Source organism: Dendrobates tinctorius, unplaced genomic scaffold (assembly GCF_039654945.1).
Source record: "Dendrobates tinctorius isolate UK_male_01 unplaced genomic scaffold, ASM3965494v1 ptg000102l, whole genome shotgun sequence".
In the NCBI taxonomy this organism is placed as follows: domain Eukaryota; kingdom Metazoa; phylum Chordata; class Amphibia; order Anura; family Dendrobatidae; genus Dendrobates; species Dendrobates tinctorius.
Genome location: NW_027361770.1, coordinates 2,410,562 through 2,437,357, shown reverse-complemented (window position 1 = coordinate 2,437,357; position 26,796 = coordinate 2,410,562). Strand labels below are relative to the sequence as shown.

Here is a 26,796-nt window from a genome sequence, read left to right as displayed (position 1 = left end):
CTCTTAGAAAACCCTCCAGAATTTTACCCACAGTTGAGGTTAAACTTACTGGCCTATAATTTCTGAGTTCAGTTTTTGTCCCCTTTTTGAATATTGGCACCACATTTGCTATATGCCAGTCCTGTGGTACAGACCCTGTTATTATGGAATCTTTAAAGATTAAAAATAATGGTCTATCTATGACTGTGCTTAATTCCTGCAGTACTCGGGGTTGTATCCCATCCGGGCCCGGGGATTTGTCAATTTTAGTAATTTTTAGACGCCGCCGTACTTCCTGCTGGGTTAAGCAGGTGACATTTAATGGAGAATTTTTATCCCTGATCATGTTATCCGTCATGGGATTTTCTTGTGTAAATACTGTTGAAAAAAAGTCATTTAGCATATTGGCTTTTTCCTCATCCTCATCCACCATTTCACCCAGACTATTTTTAAGGGGACTAACACTATCATTTTTTAGTTTCTTACTATTTATGTAGTTAAAGAATAATTTGGGATTATTTTTACTTTCTCTGGCAATGAGTCTCTCTGTCTCAATCTTTGCTGTCTTGATTTGCTTTTTACAGAATTTATTTAATGTTCTGTATTTAGTTAATGCCTCATCACTACCTACTTGCTTTAATTCTCTAAATGCTTTATTTTTGTCACTTATTGGTCCCCTTACAGCTCTATTTAGCCATAGTGGTCTCCTCCTATTTCTAGCATGTTTATTCCCATATGGTATATATTGTGCACAGGTCCTATTCAGGATGCTAAGAAACGTCTCCCATTTTCTTTCTGTATTTTTATGTCTCAGGATATCGTCCCAGTTAATTGCACCAAGACCATCTCTCATCCGTTGGAAATTTGCTTTCCTGAAGTTTAGTGTCCTTGTAACCCCTCTACTACACTTCTTATTAAAGGATACATGAAAACTTATTAATTTGTGATCACTATTACCCAAGTGACCCCCAACCATTACATTTGATATGCGGTCTGGCCTGTTGGATAATATTAGGTCTAGCAGTGCTCCCCCTCTTGTTGGGTCCTGAACCAGTTGTGAAAGGTAATTGTCTCTCATAGTTGTTAAAAACCTATTACCTTTGCTGGAACTGCAGGTTTCGGTTCCCCAATGTATTTCAGGGTAGTTGAAGTCCCCCATAATAATGACTTCTCCTTGAGTCGCTACTTCATCTATTTGCTTTATGAGGATATTCTCTGTTGCTTCTGTGGCACCCCTGAGACTCAGTCGCCACAGAGGTACTGCACCTTCTCCTAACGTGTAGTGCCCCACCAACTAGGTAAGTTGGGAACTCCTTTCCACTCTCCAACACCTGCTTCCCACACACAGGATAGTTCAGCACTGATCACATTGCGGCTCATGCTTAGAGGGTAGCAGAGCACCTCTGGTGATTCCTTGCTTCGTAACACGAGATGTGCTGGGAGGTGGGTGGAGTTGCGATCCATAAAGAAGAGTTGGAAGGCTTAGAATTGCAGGTCAGTCTGACAGGAGGTCAGGTGAGAGGAGTTCAGTTCTGAAGTTAGTTTTGAGTTCAGTTTGAGTTCAGTTAACATCACCGCCATAGATATTGGGCTCCCAGGGCCACAGACCGGGTCACTTCTGCTGTGACACATCCCCCTGACACTGGCCCGGTACCGGGTACCCCGCTGCCCTGGGTGTGAGGGCAACCCAATTTTGGCATCACGAACAGGATGACGAGACCCGATGCCATCGGGTTCTGTGGGCCTGAAATTTGTGAGACTTTGTGCTTTTGAAAATGTGCAGAAGACCTGATTTAATAGACTGTAAAATGGACAATAGAAATGGCCGCTGGCACGGAGAAGAAGGGCGTGAAGAGATGGGAGGTCCTAGGAAAAGACCGTGAAGATTATTGGGCCTTCCCTGCCTGAATTACTATGTGACAGCGACATGGCCCACCCCCCGAGGGGTTTGTATACTGGCTTGGTATGGAGGCGCTGGAAGAAGACTCCGCCCCCGGAAGGAGGGGCAGAAGAAGCCAGTGGCGGGAAAGGGGCCGAGGCAGGAAGAGAAATGCCAGAACGCCATTTTGGAGAGTGAGGGAAGGAGGCCTGTGGAGCGCGGGGAAACGGATCTCCCTGGCGCCATGGCTGACGGCTCCGACCCGATCTCCGGAATGAACCGCCAGCAATTAGAAGACAAAATCACTGAATTGACCACTCGTCTGCAGCTGAGGAAAGAAGCCTTAGAGAAGCTAAGATGGCAGCGCGCCCCGGCGGGGCCTACACCAGCGGTACCCTCTCCATTGGTACCTGCCGCTACCACACCGGACTGTCCCCGGGCAGCGCTGATCTATACTTCTACCCTGACTGTACGGTTGGTGCCGCCTGCCCGACGGAGTTACCGGAGGACCCGGGAGTGGAAGCGGAGCTCCCGCCCGGACCTGACGTGGCTGCGCAGGTCCCCGCAGAGACCCCTGCGGATCCGGAGCCACCATCCGCTCCATCACTGCCTGCACCGGAGCAGAGGCTGCACCGCCAGGAGGCCCCAGGTATGTCGGATGTTCCTCCGCCTGGGGAGGCCCTGGGGTGTACCGCAGTTGCAGCAGCTGGCCAGGTCGTCCGGGATCTGGTCTGGGACCGGGATGCTAGTGCCGTAGGTGAGAGCAGGTACCAGAAAGAGCGGGAGGAAGAAGAGAGTTGGGCAGGATGGCGGGACACCATTCGACAGCTGGCAGCGGAATACCGGGAGAGAGAGCAGAGGAAGAAGGCTGTGTTGGGCCCAGATCTGGCCCGGAAGGAGAGGGCCCGTGCTGGGCATCATGGTCCCTGGGATGCAGCTGGATGGGGGCAGGTGCTGAATGTAAACCGAGAGAAGGGGTTCGGAATTATTGCGGACCCCAAAAGAATCAGCGACCTGTTCTTTAACCGGCGGGACGTGGAGCCCCATCTGAGGAGGGGGCATCCTGATAGAGACCTGCAGCCTGGGGAGTATGTGACCTTCACCCGGCATGAGGGACTCCGGGGGTGGTGCGCCCTGAATATCCGCCGTATTCCGGAGGAGTTTATTGAACAAGCCAAAGAGACCTGTTGCTGCCCCTCCACCCACCGTTGCCACTCAGTCTGCTCAGGTACCCGATCCTAGGAACCAGGCTGCTCTTGCATCACCTCCAGTTCGGCAGCCCAAACCAAAGATCCCTGGCTTGACACCGTGGGAAGAGGAGTACTTAAGGATTGCCAACGACTACTTTGAATCTGGTAGCCGTTGAAAAATGCTTTCAAATCTCGTTACCAAGGAGAGTTTATTTGCACCAGTTGTGCCTTTTTGTTATCATGTTTTTCTGGTAGCACCTTTATTTGCCTAAGTTTTTGCAATGGCAGCGTTTTCACAATTTGAACTAGCGATCATGAACTTGGAGTGATCCAAAAACTTTTATTGTAAATAGTTGCGCCTCTTTAGGTGCCCTCTCTTGGTTTTACATTTAGAGACTCTTTGCGAAGATAATTTTTTTGCATCGACACTTTTCAAAGATGATGTCTACCTCAAAGGACACTGCAAGAATTCCCAGCTGGGAGTGGTGTCCAGCACTTACAAGAATAACTGTTGAATGTTTTATTGTGAAGTATTTGATAATGTGTTTTCTAAGAGTATTAGCAACTGAGAAATGGCTTTTATAGAAGAATTAGGAATGTCTGATATAGAGATGAGTGATGTGAATAAAGAAATGAAAGAAGACAGGTGACGGACCAGGTATTTGCGGTCAGCATCTTGCGTCTAGAAGAGACAGTGAAAGTAGAAAAATAAATGTGCACTAAAGAAGGAAAGAGAAAAAAATGTGTTACAGAGAATAGCACTTTGAATTGAGAATTGCACTTAGAATTAAAAATTTTAGATAGAATTGTTTGTAACATTCAAGATGAGTACCTCCTGTTGTGAGTTCATTTTCCCCTTCACCATTGAGGTCTGATGAACTCCCTCTTCTGGTGAAGGAAGGTGGTGAGGCTGATTACCAAGCACCTGAGCAGAATGATGATGATTGGGTGACTGGAATTGCTGACTGGATATAAGGCAGCCGACGCCCTTCTGCCTTGCGGGTGATTTCTCTGAGGGATTCTAGGAGACCAGTCTGATTCCTGCTCCTCAAAAGCTGTTTTCTGCTCTGCTTTTTGCATTTGTGTTTTGGTTTTGTTTTGCCTTGTTGTTCTGGATTTCTGCCATTCCCTGCTGGGGTGAGCTGAATTCCTTTTTGCTCTGTCTTCAGAAAATACCTGAGAACTGATATAGTCTTTTTGAAGCCTAGCGTCTTCAGGGCTTTTTTCCCTATCAGTCTGTTGGCTCTTGTTTTGATAGGATTTTGGCGGATTGCAGACAGCAGCTTTTCTATCCTGTCCTATTTAGTTAGCTTGGGCCCCATCATTTGCTCAGCCTATCTTTCTATCTGTGTGAATGTTTTTTCATCTTGCTTCACCGTCATTATATGTTGGGGGCTGCCTATTGCTTTGGGGTCTGCTCTGGGGCAGTTTAGATTTCCCTTTCTGTCTTTAGGCTATTTAGTTGTCCGGCTGTGATCGAGGGGTCTAGGGCACCGTAGAAACCACCCAAGGCTACTGCTAGTTGTTGTTGATAGGTTCAGGGGTCTGCAATCCGATAGCTGCCAACTTCTCTGGTTTTCTGGACTTAGCTAGTATTTCTGTTTTTGCCTCCTACGGTGACTCATTCATAACAACCTCCTATACTAGGAAGATTAGTATAAGAAAAGTTTGTTATGCATTGAAAAATTTTGTATGTTTCTTTGCTGTCTACTTTGTTATCTTGCAGCCCGCGGACGTGCTGTGTTTAACGGGGGGGTATGTGGTGCCCCTGAGGCTCAGTCGCCACAGAGGTACTGCACCTTCTCCTAACGTGTAGTGCCCCACCAACTAGGTAAGTTGGGAACTCCTTTCCACACTCCAACACCTGCATCCTACACACAGGATAGTTCAGCACTGATCACACTGCGGCTCATGCTTAGAGGGTAGCAGAGCACCTCTGGTGATTCCTTGCTTTGTAACACGAGATGTGCTGGGAGGTGGGTGGAGTTGAGATCCATATAAAAGAGTGGGAAGGTTTAGAATTGCAGGTCAGTCTGACAGTAGGTCAGGCGAGAGGAGTTCAGTTCTGAAGTTAGTTTTGAGTTCAGTTTGAGTTCAGTTTAGAAAGAGTACTGCAGCTGCCTCAGTGATCTGAGCCAGCTGGCACGGGAAAGAGAAGAGAAGGAGAAAGACGTAGAACTGCAACCTAAGCATCCATAAGAGAGAGAAGGAACAGCACGGAACGAAGGAGTAGGAGAACAGAGAGGAGTTGTGGGTTGGAAGAGGAACCCTGCCTATAGGTTCTCAGGGCAAGGCTGGGGCCTGGTCCCGAGGTTGTATGGACACTTATGGTTCTGCAGCAGACACCGGTGGAGTAGTCGGCTGTAAATGCACTACTCCCATCTGAGACTTGGGACACAACAGCAACACTGATAGAGAGCCGGAATCCAGGAGGTCCCTGATCGGGCTACAGCTGTCTGTCATACAAGTAAGGTTCTTGGAACATCTGACATTAGGAACTTCAGAGAACCACAGTACTGGAGTTCTTCACACTAAAAGGTGCAATAGAGGAGTCGTTCAGGAAAGGCACATGTTGGCGGAGTGTTGGAGAGGAGAACCCTGACTTGCCCGGGAAGTTGATTGAGTCTCTACCCCGGAGGACACGGCACGGAGGCAGGCACCAGTGGGTACCACGAACTGTGAGTAAAGCTTTGAAACTACAAGCCTTGGTGTCCTCCATTCATTCGTCGCTAACACCTCCAGCACTGCTACATCTGGTTAACAGCATCTATACCATTCTGCGCCTCTCCTCGTCCATTGCACCTACACTGCCCTGGGACTACAGCTCCACCTGTGGGGAGCTACACCATCTTTGCTGCAACATATCGTCAGTCCCAGTGGACCTGCATGCAGCGTTGGCTTAACATCTCCCTTGCCAAACACCACGGGTGGCGTCACGAACTATCCAAATAAACTATTACACCATTATCATCACCGCCATTGATATTGGGCGCCCAGGGCCATGGACCGGGTCACTGCTGCTGTGACACATCCCCCTGACACCGGCCCGGTACCGGGTACCCCGCTGCCCTGGGTGTGAGGGCGACCCACTTCCATTCTTTTTGGAGACTTATAACAAACCCCTATCAGTAATTTATTATTTTTCCCCCCTCCCCTTATCTCTACCCACAGGGACTCTACATTTTCATTAGATTCATATATATTATCACGAAGGAACGAAGGATGGGTTTTAAGGATGATTTTACATATAAACACACGCCTTCCCCTCATTTATTTGTACGGTCATTTCTGAACAGACTATAGCCCTGTAAATTAACGTCCCAGTCATGGCTCTCGTCCAGCCATGTCTCAGATATTGCCACCATGTCATAATTATGTTCCAACAACATTAACTCCAATTCCTCCATTTTGTTGGTGAGGCTTCTGGCATTAGTATACATGCACTTTATGTATCTCTCTGTACCTCTATTCTTTCTTAAAATATTAACTGTTCTAACCCCACCCCCCATGCCACCCCCACCCCCAATTTCATTATTTGCACCCAGGTCTCTATCTGCACTGTCTTCCCCTCCTATAAAAGGAATACCCTCCCCCCGTCCCTAGTTTAAACACTCCTCCAACCTTCTAGCCATTTTCTCCCCCAGCGCAGCTGCACCCTCCCCATTGAGGTGCAGCCCGTCCCTAGCGTAGAACCTGTAGCCAACTGAGAAGTCAGCCCAGTTCTGCAGGAACCCAAACCCCTCCTTCCTACACCAATTCCTGAGCCACTTATTAACCTCCCTAATCTCCCGTTGCCTCTCTGGCGTGGCACATGGCACAGGAAGTATTTCCGAAAATACCACTTTGGAGGTCCTTGCTTTAAGCTTACAGCCTAATTCCCTGAAATCATCTTTAAGGACCTTCCACCTACCTCTAACTTTGTCATTTGTGCCAATGTGCAGCATGACCACTGGATCCTCACCAGCTCCTCCCAGTAATCTGTCAACCCGATCAGCGATGTGTCGGACTCGAGCGCCAGGTAGGCAGCACACCGTTCGACGATCCCTGTCTTTGTGACAGATTGCCCTATCTGTTCCCCTAATATTTGAGTCCCCCACTACCAGAACCTGTCTGGCCTGCCCTGCTCTCCTATTTCCCCCCTTACTGGAGCAGACACTCCTCCGGCTTTCAAAGGACATGCCTTGCTGCAGCAGTGCTACTCCTGCACTAACACTCCCCTCATCTGCCAACTTAGCAAACTTATTGGGGTGTGCCAGATCAAGTCTAGCCTCCCTGGTGCTCTTCCCTCTACCCCGCCTTCTAACTGTCACCCAGCTAGCTGCTTCATTGTCCTGCAGCTCCAACCTAGCATCCCCCCTCATCTATCCCATTGAGCATCTGCTCAGTGAGCATAAGACTCCTTTCCATATTGTCTATGGATCTCAGTTTTGCCAGCTGCACATTTAGATCCAGTATCTGGGCTTCCAAATGCACAACGTGCTCACATCTTGCACAGCAGTATGCACCCTCGACCGGCTGTTCAAGGATTTCATACATGCGGCAAGACGTGCACTGGATGGCATTGGCAATAGTGGAGCACATCCTAATGGGGATTGCACCAGACAATAAGATAAGCAAAAATAAATAAAAAGTATAAATAAAATATAACAGCAATTCAGTAATACCTCCCTTGGAAACTCCCTGAATCCAAAGTCACTGAATCTCAAATCACACACTTACCACAGTCCGCACTTACACTCAGCTCACACTCAGCTCGTTCACACTCGCTCAGGCAGAAGATTTAAAAGATTTTTTTTTTCCTTTTTACCAGTACACCACCCTGCTGCTCAATTCACTTCCAAAAGGAGTTGAGCCCCAACCAGCTGCCCCTTATAAACCCTTAATTATGAACTCCCACCCTTAATTAACCCCTTGTGAATATAGTTACACCTCAAGATTTAAATGCAATATAGTTAACCCTTAAAATCACAGATAGTAAAATAAGAGATTAACCCTGTAGAGAGAAAAAATAGGTTAAAAAAGCCCCCAAGCCCCCCAAAATTGAACAGGTAGAAAGCACACAGCAACCTACAAATCAGCCATTCACACAGGTATTTGTTATAGCTTTTCCAAACACCTCTTCACTTAATCTCAAGTCACACACTTACCACAGTTCGCACTTACACTCAGGTCACACTCAGCTCGTTCACACTCGCTCAGGCAGAAGACTTAAAAGATTTTTTTTTTCCCTTTTACCAGTACACCACCCTGCTGCTCAATGCACTTCCAAAAGGAAGTGGTGGAAGATCAGTGATTATCTGGGATGCTTCAGCAAGGCTGGAACTGGGAAGGTTAATCTTTGTGAAGTACGTATGAATCAAGCCGCATACAAGGCTATCCTGGAAAAACAATTGATTTCTTCTGCTCAGGCAATTTTCCCCAACTCTGAGGACTGGTTTTCCTAGCAGGACAATGCGCCATGCCACACAGCTAGGTCAATCAATGTGTGGTTGAAGGACCACCACATCAAATCAATGTTATGGCCAGCCCAATCCCCAGACCTGAACCCCATTGAAAACCTCTGGAATGTAATCAAGAGGAAGCCATCAAAAAAAGCCATCAAACAAAGAAGAACTGCTTAAATTTTTAATCCAGGAGTTTCATAAGGTCACCCAAAAGCAGTGTGAAAGACGGATGGAAAGCATGCTGAGACGCATGAAAGTTGTGATTAAAAATCATGGTTATTCCACAAAATATTGATTTCTGAACTCTTCCTGAGTTAAAACATTAGTATTGTTGTTTCAAAATGATTATGAACTTGTTTTCTTAGCATTATTTGAGTTCTGCAACCACTGCATTTTTTTTGTTATTTTGACCATTTCTCATTTTCTGAAAATAAATACAAAATTTTGTGCTTGGAAATTTGAAGACATATTGTCAGTAGGTAATAGAATAAAAGAGCAATTTACATTTTACTCAAAAATATACCTATAAAGAGAAAAATCAGACAAACTGAAAATGTTGCAGTGGTCTCTTAATTTTTGCCAGAGCTGTAGATGTGCAGTGACCATATTGACACCACAGGTGTGTCACAGAATTTTATACCATTAGGCAGTGATGAAAAAATAATTGCATTTTTACCACCAAAAAGTTATTTTAGCCCCAGATTTTTAATTATCCGATGGGAAAATTGGTAAAAAAGGCACCAAAATTTGTCACACAATTTCTGCTAAATGTGGAAATACCCCATATGTAACCGCACGGCCATAATCAGAATGGAAGGAGCGCTATTTGGTGGGGAGATTTTCCTAGAATAGTTTGCAGACTCCTTATTATTATTATTATTTTTATGCATTTATATAGCACCATTTATTCCATGGCGCTTTACATGTTAAAAGGGGAAATATAGACAAGTATAATAAACATGTGTAAGACAAGGGACACAAATACATAAGGAGAGGGGACCCTGCCCACGATGGCTCACAGTCTACAGGGATGGGTGAGGATACAGTAGGAGAGGGTAGAGCAGGTTGTGCGGTGGTTCAGTAGACCGAGGATCATTGCAGACTGTTAGCTTGTCAGAACAGGTGGGTCTTTAGGTTCTTCTTGAAGGTTTCCGTTGATGGTGAGAGTCTGATGTGTTGTGTCAAAGAGTTCCAGAGTATGGGGGAAGCACGGGAGGAGTCTTGTATGCGGTTGTGGGAAGAAGAAATAAAGGGAGAGTAGAGGAGACCTTGAGATGATCGAAGGTTGCATGCGGGTAGGTACCTGGAGACCATGTCACAGATGTATGGAGGAGACAGGTTGTGGATGGCTTTGTATGTCATGGTTAGGGTTTTGAATTGGAGCTTCTAGGCAATAGGAAGCCAGTGAAGGGCCTGGCATAGGGGGGAGGCTGGGGAATAGCGGGGAGACAGGTGAATGATTAGTGCAGCAGCATGTAGGATGGACTGGAGTGGTGATAGAGTGCTAGAGGGGAGGCCAGAGAGTAGGAGGTTGCAGTAGTCAAGGCGGGAGATGATAAGAGCATGTACTAGTGTTTTTGTGGTTTCGTGGTTGAGGAATGAGCGGATCAGGGAAATATTTTTGAGTTTGAGGAGGCAGGACGAGGCGAGGGCTTGGATATGTGGTTTGAAAGAGAGCACAGAGTCGAGGATCACCCCAAGGCATCAAGCATGCGGGACTGGGGAAAGAGAGCAGCCATTGACATTGACGGATAGGTCTGGTGGAGGGGTAGAGTGAGATGGGGGAAAGATGATGAATTCTGTTTTGTCCATGTTCAGTATGAGAAAGTGAGAAGAAAAGAAGGCTGAGATAGCAGACAGACATTGTGGGATTTCAGTCAGTAAGAAGGTGAGGTTGGGTCCAGATAGGTAGATCTGCATGTCATCAGCGTAGAGGTGATACTGCAAACCATGGGATTCTATGAGCTGTCCCAAGCTGAAGGTGTAGATGGAGAATAGTAGGGGTCCTAGGACAGAGCCTTGAGGAACACCGACAGACAGGGGGCGAGGTGAGGAGGTGATGTGAGAGGTAGACACTAAATGTTCTGTCTGTTAGGTATGATGAGATCCAGGATAGGGCCAAGTCTGTGATGCCAAGAGATGAGAGAATCTATAGCAGGAGGGAATGGTCTACAGTGTCGAAGGCGGAGGACAGGTCCAGGAGAAGGAGGACAGAGTAGTGTCGCTTGCTTTTGGCAGTTAGTAAGTTGTTAGTGACTTTAGTTAGGGCAGTTTCAGTTGAGTGATTCTGTCAGAAGCCAGATTGTAACCATTCAAAGAGGGAACAGGAGGAGAGATGGGAGGACAGTTCAAGATATACATGCTGTTCCAGTAGTTTTGAGGTGTAAGGGAGAAGAGATATCGGGCGATAGTTAGATGCAGAGGATGGGTCAAGGGAGGGCTTTTTGAGGATGGGTGTGATTGAGGCATGTTTGAAGGATGAGGGAAAGACACCATTTGTAAGTGTAAGGTTGAAGAGGTGTGTTAGAGATAGGATGAGGACTGTGGCCAAGTTAGGGATGAGGTGGGACGGGAGTGGGTCGAGGGCACAAGTGGTGAGGTGTGATCTTGACAGAAGGGTGGAGAGCTGATCTTCTGTCATGGTGGAGAAGCTGGCTTTGGAAGAACAGGGCTGAGCGGCTAAGAGGGGCATTGAGGGCTGCGGGCCAAAGCTTTCTCTGATCGTATCGATCTTCTGCTTAAAGAAGGAGGCAAAGTCTTCAGCAGAAATGAGAGGCAAGGGAGGAGGTGCTGTGGGACAGAGTAGAGAATTGAAAGTGTTAAAGAGCTGTTTAGGGTAGTGAGAAAGGGAGGATATGAGAGATACAAAGTAAGTTTGTTTTGTGGCAGAGAGCGTGGGCTTAAATCTGGCAAGGGACTGCTTGTATGAGCTGAAGTGCTCGGTAGAATAGGTTCTCTTCAATCTCCGCTCAGCGGCCCTGGAAACCCGTCTCAGTTCTTTGGTCAGGCTGGTCAGCCAGGGCTGCCTGTTGATTGTTTGAGTTTTGCTCTGCGTGAGGGGGGCAGCCGAATCAAGTGTTGCTGTTATTGTGGTGTTATAAAAAGTTCCAGCAGCATCTGTGTCATGAAGGGAAGCTATGTCTGTAAGAGGGAGAAGGGACTCAGAGAGTGATTGTAAATTGTGGTGTTTGAGATTCCTGCGAGGGTGATCGAGTTTATGGAGTGGGAGTTGCACAGTAGGAGAGGAGAGAGAAGAGAATGTCAGTAGGTTGTGATCAGACAGGGGGAGGGGTGAGTTATTGAGATTAGTGAGGGAACAGAGATGGGTGAAGATAAGGTCCAGTGTGTGACCATCTTTTTGATTGGCTGCAGAGGACCATTGAGTGAGGCAGAGGGAAGCCGTGAGCAATAGAAGTTTAGAGGCAGCCGGGGTGGAAGTGTCAATGGGGATGCTGAAGTCGCCCATGATAATGGTGGGGATGTCAGCAGAGAGGAGATGGAGGAGCAAGGTGGTGAAGTGGTCGAGAAAGGTGGAGATGGCAAGTTCTGGGGGGCGGTAGATGACAGCCAGTTGGAGGTTGGAGGGGGAATAGATGCGGACGGAGTGCACCTCGAACGAGGGAAGAGTAGCGGAGGGTGGCAGAGGAATTGGGGTAAAGGAGCAGGTATCAGACAGGAGCAAGCCAACTCCTCCACCACATTTGTTGCTGGGGCGAGGGGTGTGGGAGAGATGGAATCCGCCATAGGAAAGCACAGCTGGAGAGGCTATGTAAGAGGGAGTGAGCCAGGTTTGAGTGATGGCAAGGAAGGAGAGTTTGTTGGTGATAAAGAGGTCATGGATAAATGACAGCTTGTTGCAGACAGAGCATGCGTTCCATAGGGCTCCAGGTAAGGGGGTTGGGGGAGTGGGGGCTGGATGAATGGGTATGAGGTTATCATGGTTGTGAAGATGTGTAGAGGATCGTGGCAGGGTGATAGAAGTGAGTATAGGGATGTGTTGAGGAGGGCCAGGATTTGGGGATATGTCACCAACAATGAGTAGTAGACAGAGCATTAGAAGGTGGGAGCAGGATAGGACATGATGTGGCCGTGTGTGTCTGGAGAAAAAGGATTGTATGTGGAGGAACAGTTGTGACGAACAGGTGAGATGGTTGGGAAGGATGGAGGGGGGAAATGACAAGTTCCTTACTGGGTGGAGGGATTGCAGGCGTTAGGGAGAAATAGAGTAGTATGGGGGTGATAGTAAAAAGAAGGCGAAACATTGTTTTGGTGTTATTGTCCGTTACCTTACAGTCAAATCCTGTCCAATTCTAGTCTAATTCAGACTATTGTACTTAGAAATCTGTACTTTGAAATATGGATTTTGAAATAGATGGAGTCGACTACGTCTGGAGCAGACCCATGGTGCTGAATATATGCGCAGCTAAAGACAATCAGGTGTGAGTGAAAGTGGGGTGTGACTGCCCAGGCCAAATGCACAGAGTTAAGCAAAGGTCATAAAAGGGGGAAGGGGTTATACAGACCACTTAGATGTGTGGCAAAGATAACAAGAATGGAGTACAATTATGGATACAAGAAGATGGGTAAGCAATGCATACCATATAAAATACAATGCAGTTCACATGGGGCATCCAGGAGCATGAGAGAGAGGTGGAATTCAGCAATGCATACCATATAAAATACAATGCAGTTCACATAGGGCATTTATACAGACCTCCTAATTGCTAGAAGAGCAGAATCCACCCTAAAGTGACCCCATTTTGGAAAATTATACCACTGCCAAACATGATGACATTAAATGTGTTTTCAGTACACTGTGGGGCTCAAAAGAGAGCGGGGATTTGGGTGTGTAGAATTTGCTGAATTTATTTTGGGGGGTGAGGAGCCATAGTGCTTTTCCAGAGCCTTTGTGCTACCAGTAACATGGAAGCCCCTATAGTAGCATTGACAAATGATGGACCTGAGTGGGGACTTGCTTGCTTTTTTTGGAATGAGCTTTTGCTGGGATCATTTTACATAACGTTTGGGATCACGCTCATCCGGGGCTCTATGCTGAGCACTTACATTCGGGTTTCCATCTAAATCTCTGAATGAAGTGATTCAGATGAAACTCCCGAGGGATCCATTCACTAAAATAATGCAGCAGAGTCACTCTGGACTCCATCTGGCCTCTGTTCAGTGGTTTCCTTCTTATCAGAAGTGAACAAAACTGTGGCCGACCACACTTTTATGCACGACTAATGCACAGCAGAAAGAACAAAAAACAGCCATTCAGGAATTTTTGGTTTTTTTTTATTCTGTTAACTGTGTGGTAAAATGGATAAGACAGGTTCATTTCTTGAGTTAGCACAATTATAGCGATGCCACATTTATAAAAAAAAGTTTGTATTTTGGCGCTTTTACACAATAAAGAAGGCTCTACGTTTTTAATTTTTCCGCTGATGGAGCTGTATGGCAGCATGCTTTTTTGCGGGACGGTTTGCCTTTTATTCCACTTTTTTCAAGTTGTATAATGAAAAAACATAGTTTTCCATTTTTTTTAACGGCGTTCACTGAAGGGGTTAACTAGTGTGACAGTTTTATAGATCAGGTAGTTACGGACACGGCAATACCAAGCGTGCACTATTTTCTTTTTTGTATTTACATAAAAAATGTGTACTTATTGATGTAATATTTATCATCGTCATTTTTTTATATTTTTACAATTTTTTATTTAAAAAATTTTGCTTAGTCCTTGTGGGACTTAAACTTTTTCTTCTTTCATCTTAGGTATAATGCATTGCATTAGAATTGCAATGCATTATATCTTCACAGAAAGCTACCCAAATGTTAATACTGGGATATAAACTGGTGTGCATGTAGCGTATAAGCACATGTTTACACTGGCCACTGAACAGAAAAAAACAAAGACCATAGTGCATGAAAATAATATACGGTACTTAGTTAACATGTTTTTTTTATTAAAAAAATGCGAAAGCCATCCCGCCACTTTACGGTGACCGTAATTGGGACAGTCCTAACTCTAATATTAAAAATCTTACCGCTTGTCAAGTGACATGCATGTGGATAAGGGATGAGAAGAACTGAGCCCAACTAGTGGACACACAGCCATGGGAAACCACATAAATATAATGCCCAGCTCAATTAGGGATTAAACAGCCAGGGGCAGTTTTGGCATTGACCATGGCTGTTAGTGCAGGAGCTAGGTCATTAGCAGCGCTGAGCTCCTGCTGTGATAGGGTGGGAGGTGGTGATATAAGGTGGTGATCTGTCAGTCAGATTGACTGACCGATCACAGTTCTCTGAGTGCGGAGACCGATGGCATAGGTCTCCGCACCTCTTCCTGTGCCACTCAGCTGTCAGTGACCACTATCGGCACTGAACTTTCACTACATGTTTACACGCAGCAACAGTTTAAAGTCATGATGGACATAGCACGTGATGCACCGGGAACTGACACCTGGTCATGACGTGCTATGTCTGTCATTGGTTCTAAAAGGGTTAATCTATTTTTTTGGCCCATTTTATCTAAAGAAAACAGCTTCCTGGTAATTCTGCACACCTTAATAAAGGGTGTTGACATCCTTAGGCCACACCCTCCCTCATTACACAAATACACATCACCTGATCTCCTTCATCCAATAAGAATTCAAGTTTATACAGCTAGGTCACAGCAATACCCCAGGGGCTGGCTTTCATAGGAGTTCCATCATGACAGGCATGAGGGCCTTGTGCAGTCTCCCAGCTCTCATGACAACCCATCGCCATCCCTCAGCATCCTGTGGGTGGACATCTTTGGGTGCCACTGGTTTTAGATTGGAAGACCTAATAGGGACAGGAACCTCCCTGCATCTGAGGAGCCAGCTGTTATCGGTGGTCAATTGATAAATTATCCTTTGCAGAAATATTACTCAGATCCTTAGGAGGCCAGGGCTGAGCATTTGCAGGCTGTGTCAACAATATTTGCAAGTTTATTGTCATATCACTTAGGTAGAAGTCTATAGATTGGAATCCAAGTCTATCCCACAATTACTTTGACTGTTTTGGCATAATTCCCCTTTTTTGCCAGTGTGAGCAAAAAGAACTAGTATTTTACTGCTGGAATAAATAACAACCTGGGAGCCTTGATACTACATGTGAGGTTTCAGACATGCCCCTTCCAATAAAGAGAGATCTTAATGCTTCAGCATAATGGACCATTTTGGAAAATGCTATGCATCCAACATTGTGGAAACAATTTTGGGAAGGCACTTTTCTCTTCTAGTATAACTTCCCCAGTGCACACATCATGGTCCATAAAGACATGGTTGATTTGTCTGCACAGAGCCTTATCCTCAGTCCCATCAAACATCTTGTCCAACATCAGTGTCTAACATTACGAATGGTCATCTGAATGAATAGGCAAAAATTCTCACAGACACATTCCTAAAATCTTGTAGAAAGACTTCCCAAATGACGGGATGCTGATATAGCTGTAAATTGTGGAAAAGTCTAAAACTGATGCCTATGGATTTGGAGTGTAATATCATAAAAGCTATAATAGGTGTTACATATAGGCATCACACTACTTTTGTCCAAGTAGAGCAAGCTACAATATGACTAGATGTCGTTATGTGGTCCTCTAACAGAAGTTTTTTGGATTCAGCTGTGCCTACTGAACAAATGGTGATTTTCCAGTTCATGCCTTGCTTTTATGCTATCCTAAAGTACCCCCTAAATGTTTACTTACACTCTTTATTCTTTCTTTTTTAGGCTTAATATGTCTGCTATCATTTGCATTTTCTCTTATTTTTACAATGGGATCTGGAAATTATTGGCTTCAAATCTTTGATACTTTTACAGGTTCTTTAACGCTTTTAGTAGTCGTTTTCTTTGAAGTGATCGCTGTCACATATGTGTATGGTATTGACAGGTAAAGTACAGATTGAAGTTGTGTTTATCTATATAATGTTGTATAAGCTGATCAGTCAATTCTTAGTGAAATCAATCACCTACAATGATTAAATGATAAAATAGAAAATACAAATTAACTTTTATATACCATTAGCATTATGTCATTTATTAATCCCTTAAGGACAGAGCTTAATTTGGTCTCAATGCCCACACATTTTTTTGTTTATTTTGTTTTTGCACATTGCAAGAGCCATAACTTTTTAACGAAGGATGAATTGTTTTTGACATGGTCACCATTTTGGACTGCGTACAATCTAATAAAACGCAGCAAAAAAAGGTAACATAAACTAATGCACTCAGGATGCAGCAAACCCACTTAATAAGATGGAGGCTGGTGCCAAATACTGATGCAACAACCATGGAGGGAGTGATTGCTTAGTATTAAAATTGCACACAAAAAAGGTGCTGGTCACACACATGTAGTGCACAGTGTCTGGCTTACAACCTATTAGTGACGCCTATACTATTAGATTAGGCAGGCTACCTGGCACTATTTGCACCTCATGAGGCCAGACACCCTAGTTTACAAGGCCAACATTGGTGGTCTTGGCTGCACACTGAATAAAGTGTAAAAATACATCTACAATATTTAGGAGGTATTGGTTGATATTTTGGCCTAAAAATGCAAGCTCACCATCCACATCAAGGGTCCTCATGCTTGCAAGTCCCTACACTAAAATGAAAAGCAAAGCCACAAAAAGAGTAATTAAAATTAATAATCTTTACATAACGCTAACATATTCCACAGCGCTTTGCACACATTATCATCACTGTCCCCGATGAGTCTCACAATCTAAATTCCCTATCAGTATGTCTTTGGAATGTGGGAGGAAACTGGAGTACCCGGAGGAAACCCATGCAAACATGGGGAGAACATACAAACTCCTTGCAGATGTTGTCCTTGGTGGGATTCAAACCCAGGACCCCAGTGCGGCAAGGCTGCAGTGCTATCCACTGAGCCACCGTGCTGCCCGTCTCCCAAGAATGAAAACAATAGCAATTTGTGAATTTTATACCGTTAGGCAGCAGCATCCCCAGGATTAAGATCCCAGTGGAGAGCCATCACTGGCTTTTCATGTCCTAACTGTCCATTACAATGTAAAGAGCCAGTGAGCTGGCAGGATGTGGCTACATAAGCATAATAATAAACTCAGACATGGTAAGTCAGAAAATATATATTTTTTTTATTACTGAATCACTTTTAATAACACTGTTTTTTATCCAGGTTCAGTGGAGATATAAAATGGATGACTGGCAGGCATCCTAATATTTACTGGCAAGTTACATGGAGATATATTAGTCCATTGCTAATGGTAGCAGTGTTCGCATCGTATATTGTCGTTCAATTTTTAACCCCTTTGACTTATGAAACATGGGATCCAGATTACGTAAGTAATTCATTAATTTATTGAATGTCAAAATGGCTGCATAAAGGAGGAAATTTATACCGTGCATTCTTAGACTGAAGGTCCATACTTAAACATCATTGTGGGTTTTTTGTTTCTAAGAATAGTTTTGCATCATATTTATGGCCTCTGTTTAACCATTTAATGATTGTCAATTCGTCTTTTTACTGACCTGAGATATAAGCGAATAGCATCCCCATAAAAGTGACAATCCAGCAGCTGTCGATTGTACACTATAGCTGACACCTTGCTGCATCAGCCTTGATTGGTGTAGGCACCAACCATTGTTTTTTAACCTCTTAGATGCTGCTGTCAATATTGACTACATAATGTAAATGGTTAACAGAGTGTGGGGGCTCCCTCTTTATCCCCATTGGCATCCTGAGGTCATGATCATGTGGTCCTGGTGTTTGCCATGGCAATTCATGGCCAAATAGTGGCCTTAGAGTCTGCTGGCTATAGTGACCTGTTCAGAAGTCAGCGACATTTAGGTGGTAAAAATACACTTCTTCATTCTTGTCATGTCACTTTGCATCAATTCCTGAAAATCACCTGAAGGGTAAATAAACTACCTGACAGAAGGTTTCAATATGTCAAGAGGTGCTGTTTTTAAAATAGCATAACTTTTGTGGGGGGTTCCAAAATATAGGACCTTCAAAGCCACTTCAAACGTGGATAGGTACCTAAAGAAAATAAATTTTGTAAATTGCTTTGGAAAAAGGAAAATTTGCTGCTACATTTTTAAACCTCCGCAAATGCTAACAAAATAAAAGAACTTTTAACAAATGGTGCTGATGTAAATTAGACATGTGGGAAATGTGATTTATTAATGTTTTTGTATGGTAGGACTATTTGGATTAAAGTGATAATCATTCAAAGTTTGGATATTTGGTTTTTTTTTTTACTTATTTGTCAAATTTCTGATAATTTTTTATAAATAAACACAAAACATTTTTACCTAAATTTACCATTATCATAAAGTAAAGTCTTATGAAAAAACAATATCCAAAACAATGAGATGCATTGAAGTGTTCCAGAGTTATTACAACATAAAGTGACACTGGTCAGATTTCAAAAATTTGGCTGGGTCACTAAGTTAGCATATACACACATGATCAAAATTGTTGGTACCCATGATTTAAAGACAAAAAAAACCCAACAATGGTCACAGAAATAACTTGAATCTGACAAAAGTAATAATAAATCAAGAATCTATGTAAATGAACAAATGAAAGTCAGACATGCTTTTGAACCATGCTTCCACAGAATTTTTAAAAAAATAAAACTCATGAAATAGGCCTGGACAGAAATAATGGTTTCCCAGAAAATAATGTGACAAAAGGGACATGTTAAAATCAAGGTGTGTCCACTATTTAGCATCACAAGTGTCTACAATCTTGGAATCAGTTAGTGGGCCTGAATAGAGGGCTACAGATACTCACTGTGAGTATCACACTCAACAGGGACCAGAGGAAGGGAAGGAAAGAGTTGTCTCTGGAGATTAGAAAGAAAATTATAGACAAACATGTTAGGCTAATTTCACATTAGCGTTTTTTTGTGCAGCGCATTGTGCGCAATAGAAATGCATGCAAAAAACGCATCATGCATTTTTGCATGCGTTTGTGTTTTTTATGCACATTCGTTCTCTAGGGGTTAAAACCAGTGTTTACACATTTTTACGCCAAAAATGCATGCACAGGAAAATGCAGACGAACGCATGTCCATGCGCACGCCTGCGTTCCCATAGACCGTAAAGCGCTATTTTGTCGCATTCCGTGCAGACCCAAAAATGCAACAGGTTGCATCTGGCGAGTCAAGGCGCACACCTTGAAAAAATGCACGCGCACGAAAACGCATACGAATGCGTGAAAACGCAAGACCATGTGCACACCTTGTTAAACATAGGTACGCATGACGCATGTGCATGGTCGCGCACGATGCACTGCGCAAAGAGAGCTAATGTGAAACCAGCCTTAAAGGTAAAAGTTATAAGACCATCTCCAAGCAGCTTGATGTTCCTGTGATTACAGTTGCACATATTATTCAGAAATTTATGGTCCATGGGACTGTAGCCAACCTCCCTGGACTTGGCCGCAGGAGGAAAATTGATAATAAATCAAAGAGACAGATAATACGAATGGAAACAAAGGAGCCCAGAAAAACTTCTAAACAGATTGAAGGTGAACTTCAAGCTCAAGGAACATAAGTGTCAGATCGCACCATCTGTTGTTGTATGAGCCAAAGTGGACTTCATGGGAGATGACCAAAGAGTACATCATTGTTGAAAACAAATCATAAAAAAGCCAGACTGGAATTTGCCAAACTACATGTTGACAAGCCACAAAGCTTCTGGGAGAATGTCCAATGGACAGATGAGACAAAAATTGAACTTTTTAGCAAGGCACATCAGCAATATGTTCACAGATGAAAAATGAAGCATATTAAAAAAAGAACACTGTCCCTACTGTGAAACATGGATGAGGCTCTGTTATGTTCTGGGGCTGCTTTGCTGTATCTGGCACAGGGTGTCTAGAATCTGTGCTGGGTGCAATGAAATCTCAAGACCATCAAGGGATTCTAGAGAGAAATGTGCTGCCTAGTGTCAGAAGGCTTGGTCTCAGTTGTAGGTCATGGGTCTTGCAGTAGGATAATGACACAAAACACACAGCTAAAAACACCCAAGAATGGAAAACATTGGACTATTCAATTCTATGAGCCCTGACCTAAATCCTATTGAGCATCTTTGGAAAGAGCTGAAACATGCCATCTGGAAAAGTCAACCTTCAAACACGAGACAACTGGAGCAGTTTGCTCTTGAGGAGTGGGTCAAAATAGCTATCGAGAGGTGCAGAAGTCTCACTGACAGTTACAGGAATCGTTTGATTGCAGTGATTGCCTCAAAAGGTTGTGCAACAAAATATTAAGAACTTACTGCCATTGGATGCAATAGTATGTCCAATGGCAGTACCCCCGCTTTGATGAGGGCTCCAGCGGCGAGCCTGTACGAAAGCTGGGACATGTCAGCTGTTTTGAACAGCTGACATGTGCCCGCAATAGGCGCAGGTGGAATCGCAATCCACCCGCTCCTATTAACTAGTTAAATGCCGCTGTCAAACACTGACAGCGGCATTTAACCAGCACTTCATGCCACCAGGCCAGAAATACGTGCATTGCAGACCTCTGTCACGTGATTGGGGGTCAGCGATGTGTCGGCATAACAACCAGTGGTCAGCGCTTATAGCAATGCAGTAATTCTGCTACATACAGGTGATCTGCTCATCGCCTTTATGTAGCAGAGGCGATCAAGTTGTGGCAGCTTCTAGCCTCCCATGGAGGCTATTGAAGCATGCCAAAATTTAAAAAATATGAAAAAAATAAAAAAAATAAAAAAGTTTAAATCACCCCCCTTTCGCCTGATTCAAGATAAAACAATTAAAGGGAACCTGTCACCCTCCTGGCGCTTTTAAGTAAAAGAGCCACCTTGTGCAGCACTAATGCTGCATTCTGTCAAGGTGGCTCTTTTATTTAGAGTCCCTTCCACCGCAGAAATAAGCATTTTTAAAATTAGCCAGACATACCAGAAGTTTGTCCGGGGGGCAGGTCTTTCCCCCTCGAATACCGATGCCTCGCATCCATCATTCATTTCCTCCTTCAGTATTTGCTCCGCCTCCTCAGCGTTCATTACAAATGCTGGCGCCTGCGCTGTAATATATTTTCTTGGGCATGCGCAGTTAGCGCTGCCCTTCTCTGACATCACATGATGTCCTTTTCACCATTTAGATAAAAAGTAACCTAGACATGTTTGGTGTCGATGAACTCGTAATGACCATGAGAATCATAATGGCTGGTCAGTTTTAGCATTTAGTGAACCTAGCAGAAAAGCCAAAAAAAAACATGTGTGAGATTGCACTTTTTTTGCAATTTCACCACACTTGGAATTTTTTTTCTGTTTTAGAGTACATGATATGCTAAAGCCAATGATGTCTTTTAAAGGTACTACTCGTCCTGCAAAAAATAAGCCCTCACATGGCCATATTGACGGAAAAATGAAAAAGTTATGGCTCTGGGAAGAAGGGGAGCGAAAAACAAAAACGCAAAACCGAAAAAAGCTCCGGTCATTAAGGGGTTAAGTTAAGGGTACCATCATTTCTGTCCAGGCCTATTTCATGAGTTTTATTTTTTTTTAAATTTTGTGGAAGCACAGTTTAAAAGCAATGTCTGACTTTCATTTGTTCATTTTCATAGATTTTTTATTTATTGTTACTTTTGTCAGATTCAAGTTATTTCTTTGACCATTGTGGGTTTTTCTGTCATTAAATGAGGGGTACCAACAAATTTGACCATGTGTGTATGCCAGGATGCATTCTATGCATTCATCTGAAACAGGAAGGACTCTATTATTAGAAGCTTTATTAAAAATGATACATTTTTACTAGATACTGTTGTATACTATGCTATTCCATGGCTTATGAATGCAGTGTACAGATAAATACCAGCCAAATGGAGGCCAGAGGAAAGCTCTTTTCGCCTCTGTATAGAGACATTTAAAAAGGACCTGTCACAAGGACAGTTTTTGCTCTTATTTTATTTCCGCTTTTCCCTGAGTATTCTGTTGTTTTTTCTCTTTGTTAGAATCCACCATATTACAGACATAATGGTCTTTTTATGTGCACGCAATAACCTGAGTTTAAAGGTCTTTATCAAGGGGGGTTGCTCACACAGTAGTAATGCAGAGCACACTCATGACATTCCCCCAGAGAATGTGGGAGTTAGGCCAGGGTCATACTAACCGACGCAAAATACGGTCCCTATTTTACATGCGTAATATGGAGAAATGTCCCCTAAATAGTGCTCCGTATGTCATCCGTAAGCAAGGTGTGGTCACGTATTTTGTGCATGTAAGCATCCGTATGTAATCTGTATGGCATCCGTATGGCGAGATTTTCTTGCAGGCTTGCAAAATGGACATTTAACGGTTTTGAGGCCTGCTAACTATTTAAATCATTAGCCTACACCCTATTTATTGGCTCTGGAACAGGTGGCTGCCTCCATTCTGTCCATTTGTGACCTTGCCTTGACTAGATGTGTTGGTGTTGTATGTGCAACATGGCAGACAGTCTGAGTTTCAACACAACTGAGCAGGTTCTCTTCAACTGGCTTTTTTCACGCCGCTTTGGTCACCCATACCCAGTGATAGTGGATCAGCGGAGAAGGAGACACATGTGGGTCCATCCACTTTTGAGGCAACGACTCACAAGAGGTCATGTTCACCGCCTCTATTCTTCTCTGTGGGATCATCCGGAAAAATGTTTCCAATACTGTCGCATGAGCCTTCCAACATTTGATCTCCTCTTGGAGACAGTGCGCCCTGGGATAACCTTTCAGGACACAAGGATGCGCAAAGCTATATCTGCAGAGGAGCGACTTCTACTCACATTACGGTATGTGCTACACAACCACATTCTCTATGTTCATGATGTGTTGCCCAAAGTATGAGTATTTTTGTTTTTGGAATAATTTTTTGGCCATCATCTTACTCCAGATATATTAAAAATTACATACCAGAATGGTATGTGTAATATGTACTGAATATCACGTAGTCATTATGCTAGAAAAAATATGTGTGTTAGTAGATATGAAACAATAAATAACTTGGTATGTATGTAGCTGGTCTTTTTATCATTTTTACCTTCTAAAATGTTCCATTTCTGTTGTTCTTTAGCTTCCTGTCCACTGGCCTGTCTTATGCCGCCCTCCACCATGAGTTTCTCATAGTAAGATCTACCATTTGTGGCATAGTCAGGTCGACATGTAGTGAATATGGTCAAGACTCCATCAACTTGTCATGCCCGAGCCCAGGATGAAAGACTGGTTGAGGATCTCAAGGGACTTTGAGGAGGAATGCCAGTTTCCTAATTGTATTGGGGCCCTTGTTATGTCTCACGAATGAGACATTTTGCAGACTGTCTTGTACATTTTACATGCTGTATTGCAGTCTCTCATATTGTTTATTGTTGTTATGTGTTCCTGTGTTTTGCATAGCTGAAATCCTCCCTTTCCATCAAGTTTGTCCCTTCTGTCTCCCTGTCTCCCTCTTCTGGGTGTGATGTCACTTCCTCCTTCTTTCCCCTGTGTCTCAGTCTCCATCTTGGCTTCATTAGAGGCACATGTGTTTTCAGCCTGTCTGAAGAAAGTCTTTTTTACCTGCTGCTGTTTGTATGCATTCAACAAGAATTCTTAAAGAAATCAAAGTCTCTTCTGGATTCTTCATAACATGTGTGCCGGCAGCTGAGTTAAGCTATCTGTGACCGTCGCCAATTGTAAGTAAGGTGAAGAGATCCAGCATCCCACAGAGCCATATTTTCAGCCACAGACCCCGGGGACAGAATAGCCCTGGATGGGAAACATATCCGGGTGCGTAAGCCGCCGAACTCTGGCTCCCAATTCTTCAATTATAAGCAATACTTTTCTGTTGTATTGTTGGCTCTGGCCGACCCTCAATACAAGTTTATAATTGTTGACATTGGGGCCTATGGAAGGACAGGAGACTCTAGAGCAGTGGTTCTCAAACTTTCTAATACAGTTCCTCATGTTGCGGTGACCCCAAACCAAAAAATAATTTTGGTGACTATTTTAAAACTGTAATTTTGCTACAGTTATGATTCGGAATGTAAATACCTGATATGCGTTATGCATTCTCATTGTCTACACGATCCATTGTCATGAGACAAGCAGACCAGACCAGCAGGCTGTCTCTCATGCTCTCTTGGCTCTCCGTCTCTTGTCTCTCCGCCTCCTAGGCTTCTGTCCTCCGGCGCTTGCTGCGTCCGCCCACTGATGACGTCAGCAAGCGCCGGACACACGTAATGCACTGCTATGGACTGTGGAGCGTTCCCCCCGCTTCCCCCGCCCCTTAGGCCTCAGACGGATGATACAATCATGTCTGCGCATGCGTGCAGGCATTCAGTTTGGAACGCACATCTATAACGGCGTGCGTTCTAGCTGAATAGCGCTGCTGCAGACGGTAGCATGACTTCTCAGTGGCTAAATCTATCGGAAATATGTATTTTCCGATGGCTTTAGGCGACCCCTGTGTTTTGGTCATTCGCTTATCACGTGCTCGGCGACTGGTGGAGTGTTCCTTTGGCATTCTTTGTGCCAAATGGCGGGTCCAACAGTCTGCCATTCAGCTGAGTGAACAATATGTGAATGAAGTTATCAAAGCATGTGTCGTTCTTCGATACTTCACCAGGATACATGATTGTTCCTCCTCTGCTGGTGTTGTGCATGGGTCGGGCAATGTGCGTAGGGTGAGACCACATATCAACCTGTTAGGAACAGCGGAACGCACTAAATAAAACTAAATAATAAAGTGCATTCGCCGCTCGGGGTCCACCGTGCTAGGTAATGACAGACGAGCAATATGGCGGTATAATGCGCATGGGTTAGACTTCACCCGGGTGCGCAACGCGGGCTCTGTTCACACACAGAGGCGCCGCAACATAAACATACGAAAACACTGAGCCTGTTAGTGTCACAGACCACAGGGAAATGCACACACGGTATCTGGTCACAGGAGCAGGACCCAAGGCAGAGGAGCTGCATCCGTCTAGACCTACCGTGTGTGCGGCGTCGCTACTGCGGACGGCAAGGAGGGCTGCAACTGCAGCGCGGCATAGGGCACGGCCGCTAGTCGACAAGGCTAGGAAGCAGGCGCAATGTCGGATTCTAGAGCAGAGGTGCGGTGTGCACAGTGGCCTAGGGCTTGCGACTGACTGGCGCTGACTGCTGCACTAATTCCCTATCCACATGCGTAATATCAGAGAGAAGGGGTTTCAAATGAGTCAGTCGCCAGAGTCATACATCCGTCACCATTCACACATTTAGCTTGAAAAGTCTATACTAGCGCATGGCCGAATGGTCATGCGCGCTTTTTATAGCCGTGCGGGACCTTCCAGATCTCCGAGATGGACCAATGAGATCTGGAGCAGGACCTGGGCACATGACTCCCGATCTCCAATGGGAGATCGCCTCATGAGCATGCCCAGTAGGAGCACAGAGGAACTTAGTCTCTGGAGCAGTCTGCTGCAAACTAATCTTTAAACAAACAGCAGGAGACCGCAGCATGTGAGGCTCTGGATTCCTGCAGAGCGGATGCAGAAACCAGACGTCTAACATCAACCCTCAACGTAGACCGCTCTCTGGGCTCAAAGTGCGTGATATTTTCACAAATTATTTTATGTCACCTGAGGGGGAAACTTCTTGGCAAGAGCATGCTGTGTCTATGTTATACATTTTTGATTTCTGACTGTGTAAATATATATATTTCAACCCCTTATGATTCTCTGACTGTTTACTTGCCTTGGTAAGCGTATGTTAGTATGCTGATAACTTTTTTCATAATTGAGACAGAGACGTAAAATGTAATAGACAAATTTTTACTTTTTTTTTTTTTTAAACACATTTTATTGCCATATTGAAAATGTGGCAATGGCACAAAGTGGTCTTTTTGCAGATTTGCAAAATTACAAGCAAAACATTTTCAGAAAACAAACAAAAAAAAACAATTATGCAAGACCAATATTCCTACATTACAAATGTTGGTAAGTCAGGGGAGGAGAAGGTGGAAGACCAGCCTGTGTTTGCTGCTGGCTACTTTGGCCAACTTGGCCATCGCCCTGTGTGGGGGCATACTGTTGCCCATGATGTTGGTAGTGTACTGCCTCCTGTGATTGTGGTGGGTACTGGGCTGACTGAAATTGTAGAGGGGCCTCTTGTTGGGGCTGGTATGCCCGTGGCTCATACCCACCAAAATAGCCATGTCGTCCCCAACCAGGTTGGGACTAGCCTCCAACACTGGGTGGGATCAAGTGGCCATATTGGTGAAGTTGGCTAAAGGCAGACATATGTGGCTGCTGTGGGCAAGGTTGGGTAGGGGGAGGAAG

The 26,796-nt window shown here is 44.4% G+C and overlaps 1 protein-coding gene across 1 annotated transcript in view; it reads left to right on the top strand.

Moving 5' to 3' along the window:
* Positions 1-26,796, top strand: part of LOC141099802 (sodium-dependent neutral amino acid transporter B(0)AT3-like) — a 1,161,745-nt gene that overhangs the window by 988,025 nt on the left and 146,924 nt on the right. The window contains exons 11-12 of the mRNA XM_073587870.1: positions 16,245-16,404; positions 17,671-17,833. Coding sequence (XP_073443971.1) covers positions 16,245-16,404; positions 17,671-17,833 — 323 coding nt within the window. The remainder of the gene's footprint in view (positions 1-16,244; positions 16,405-17,670; positions 17,834-26,796) is intronic.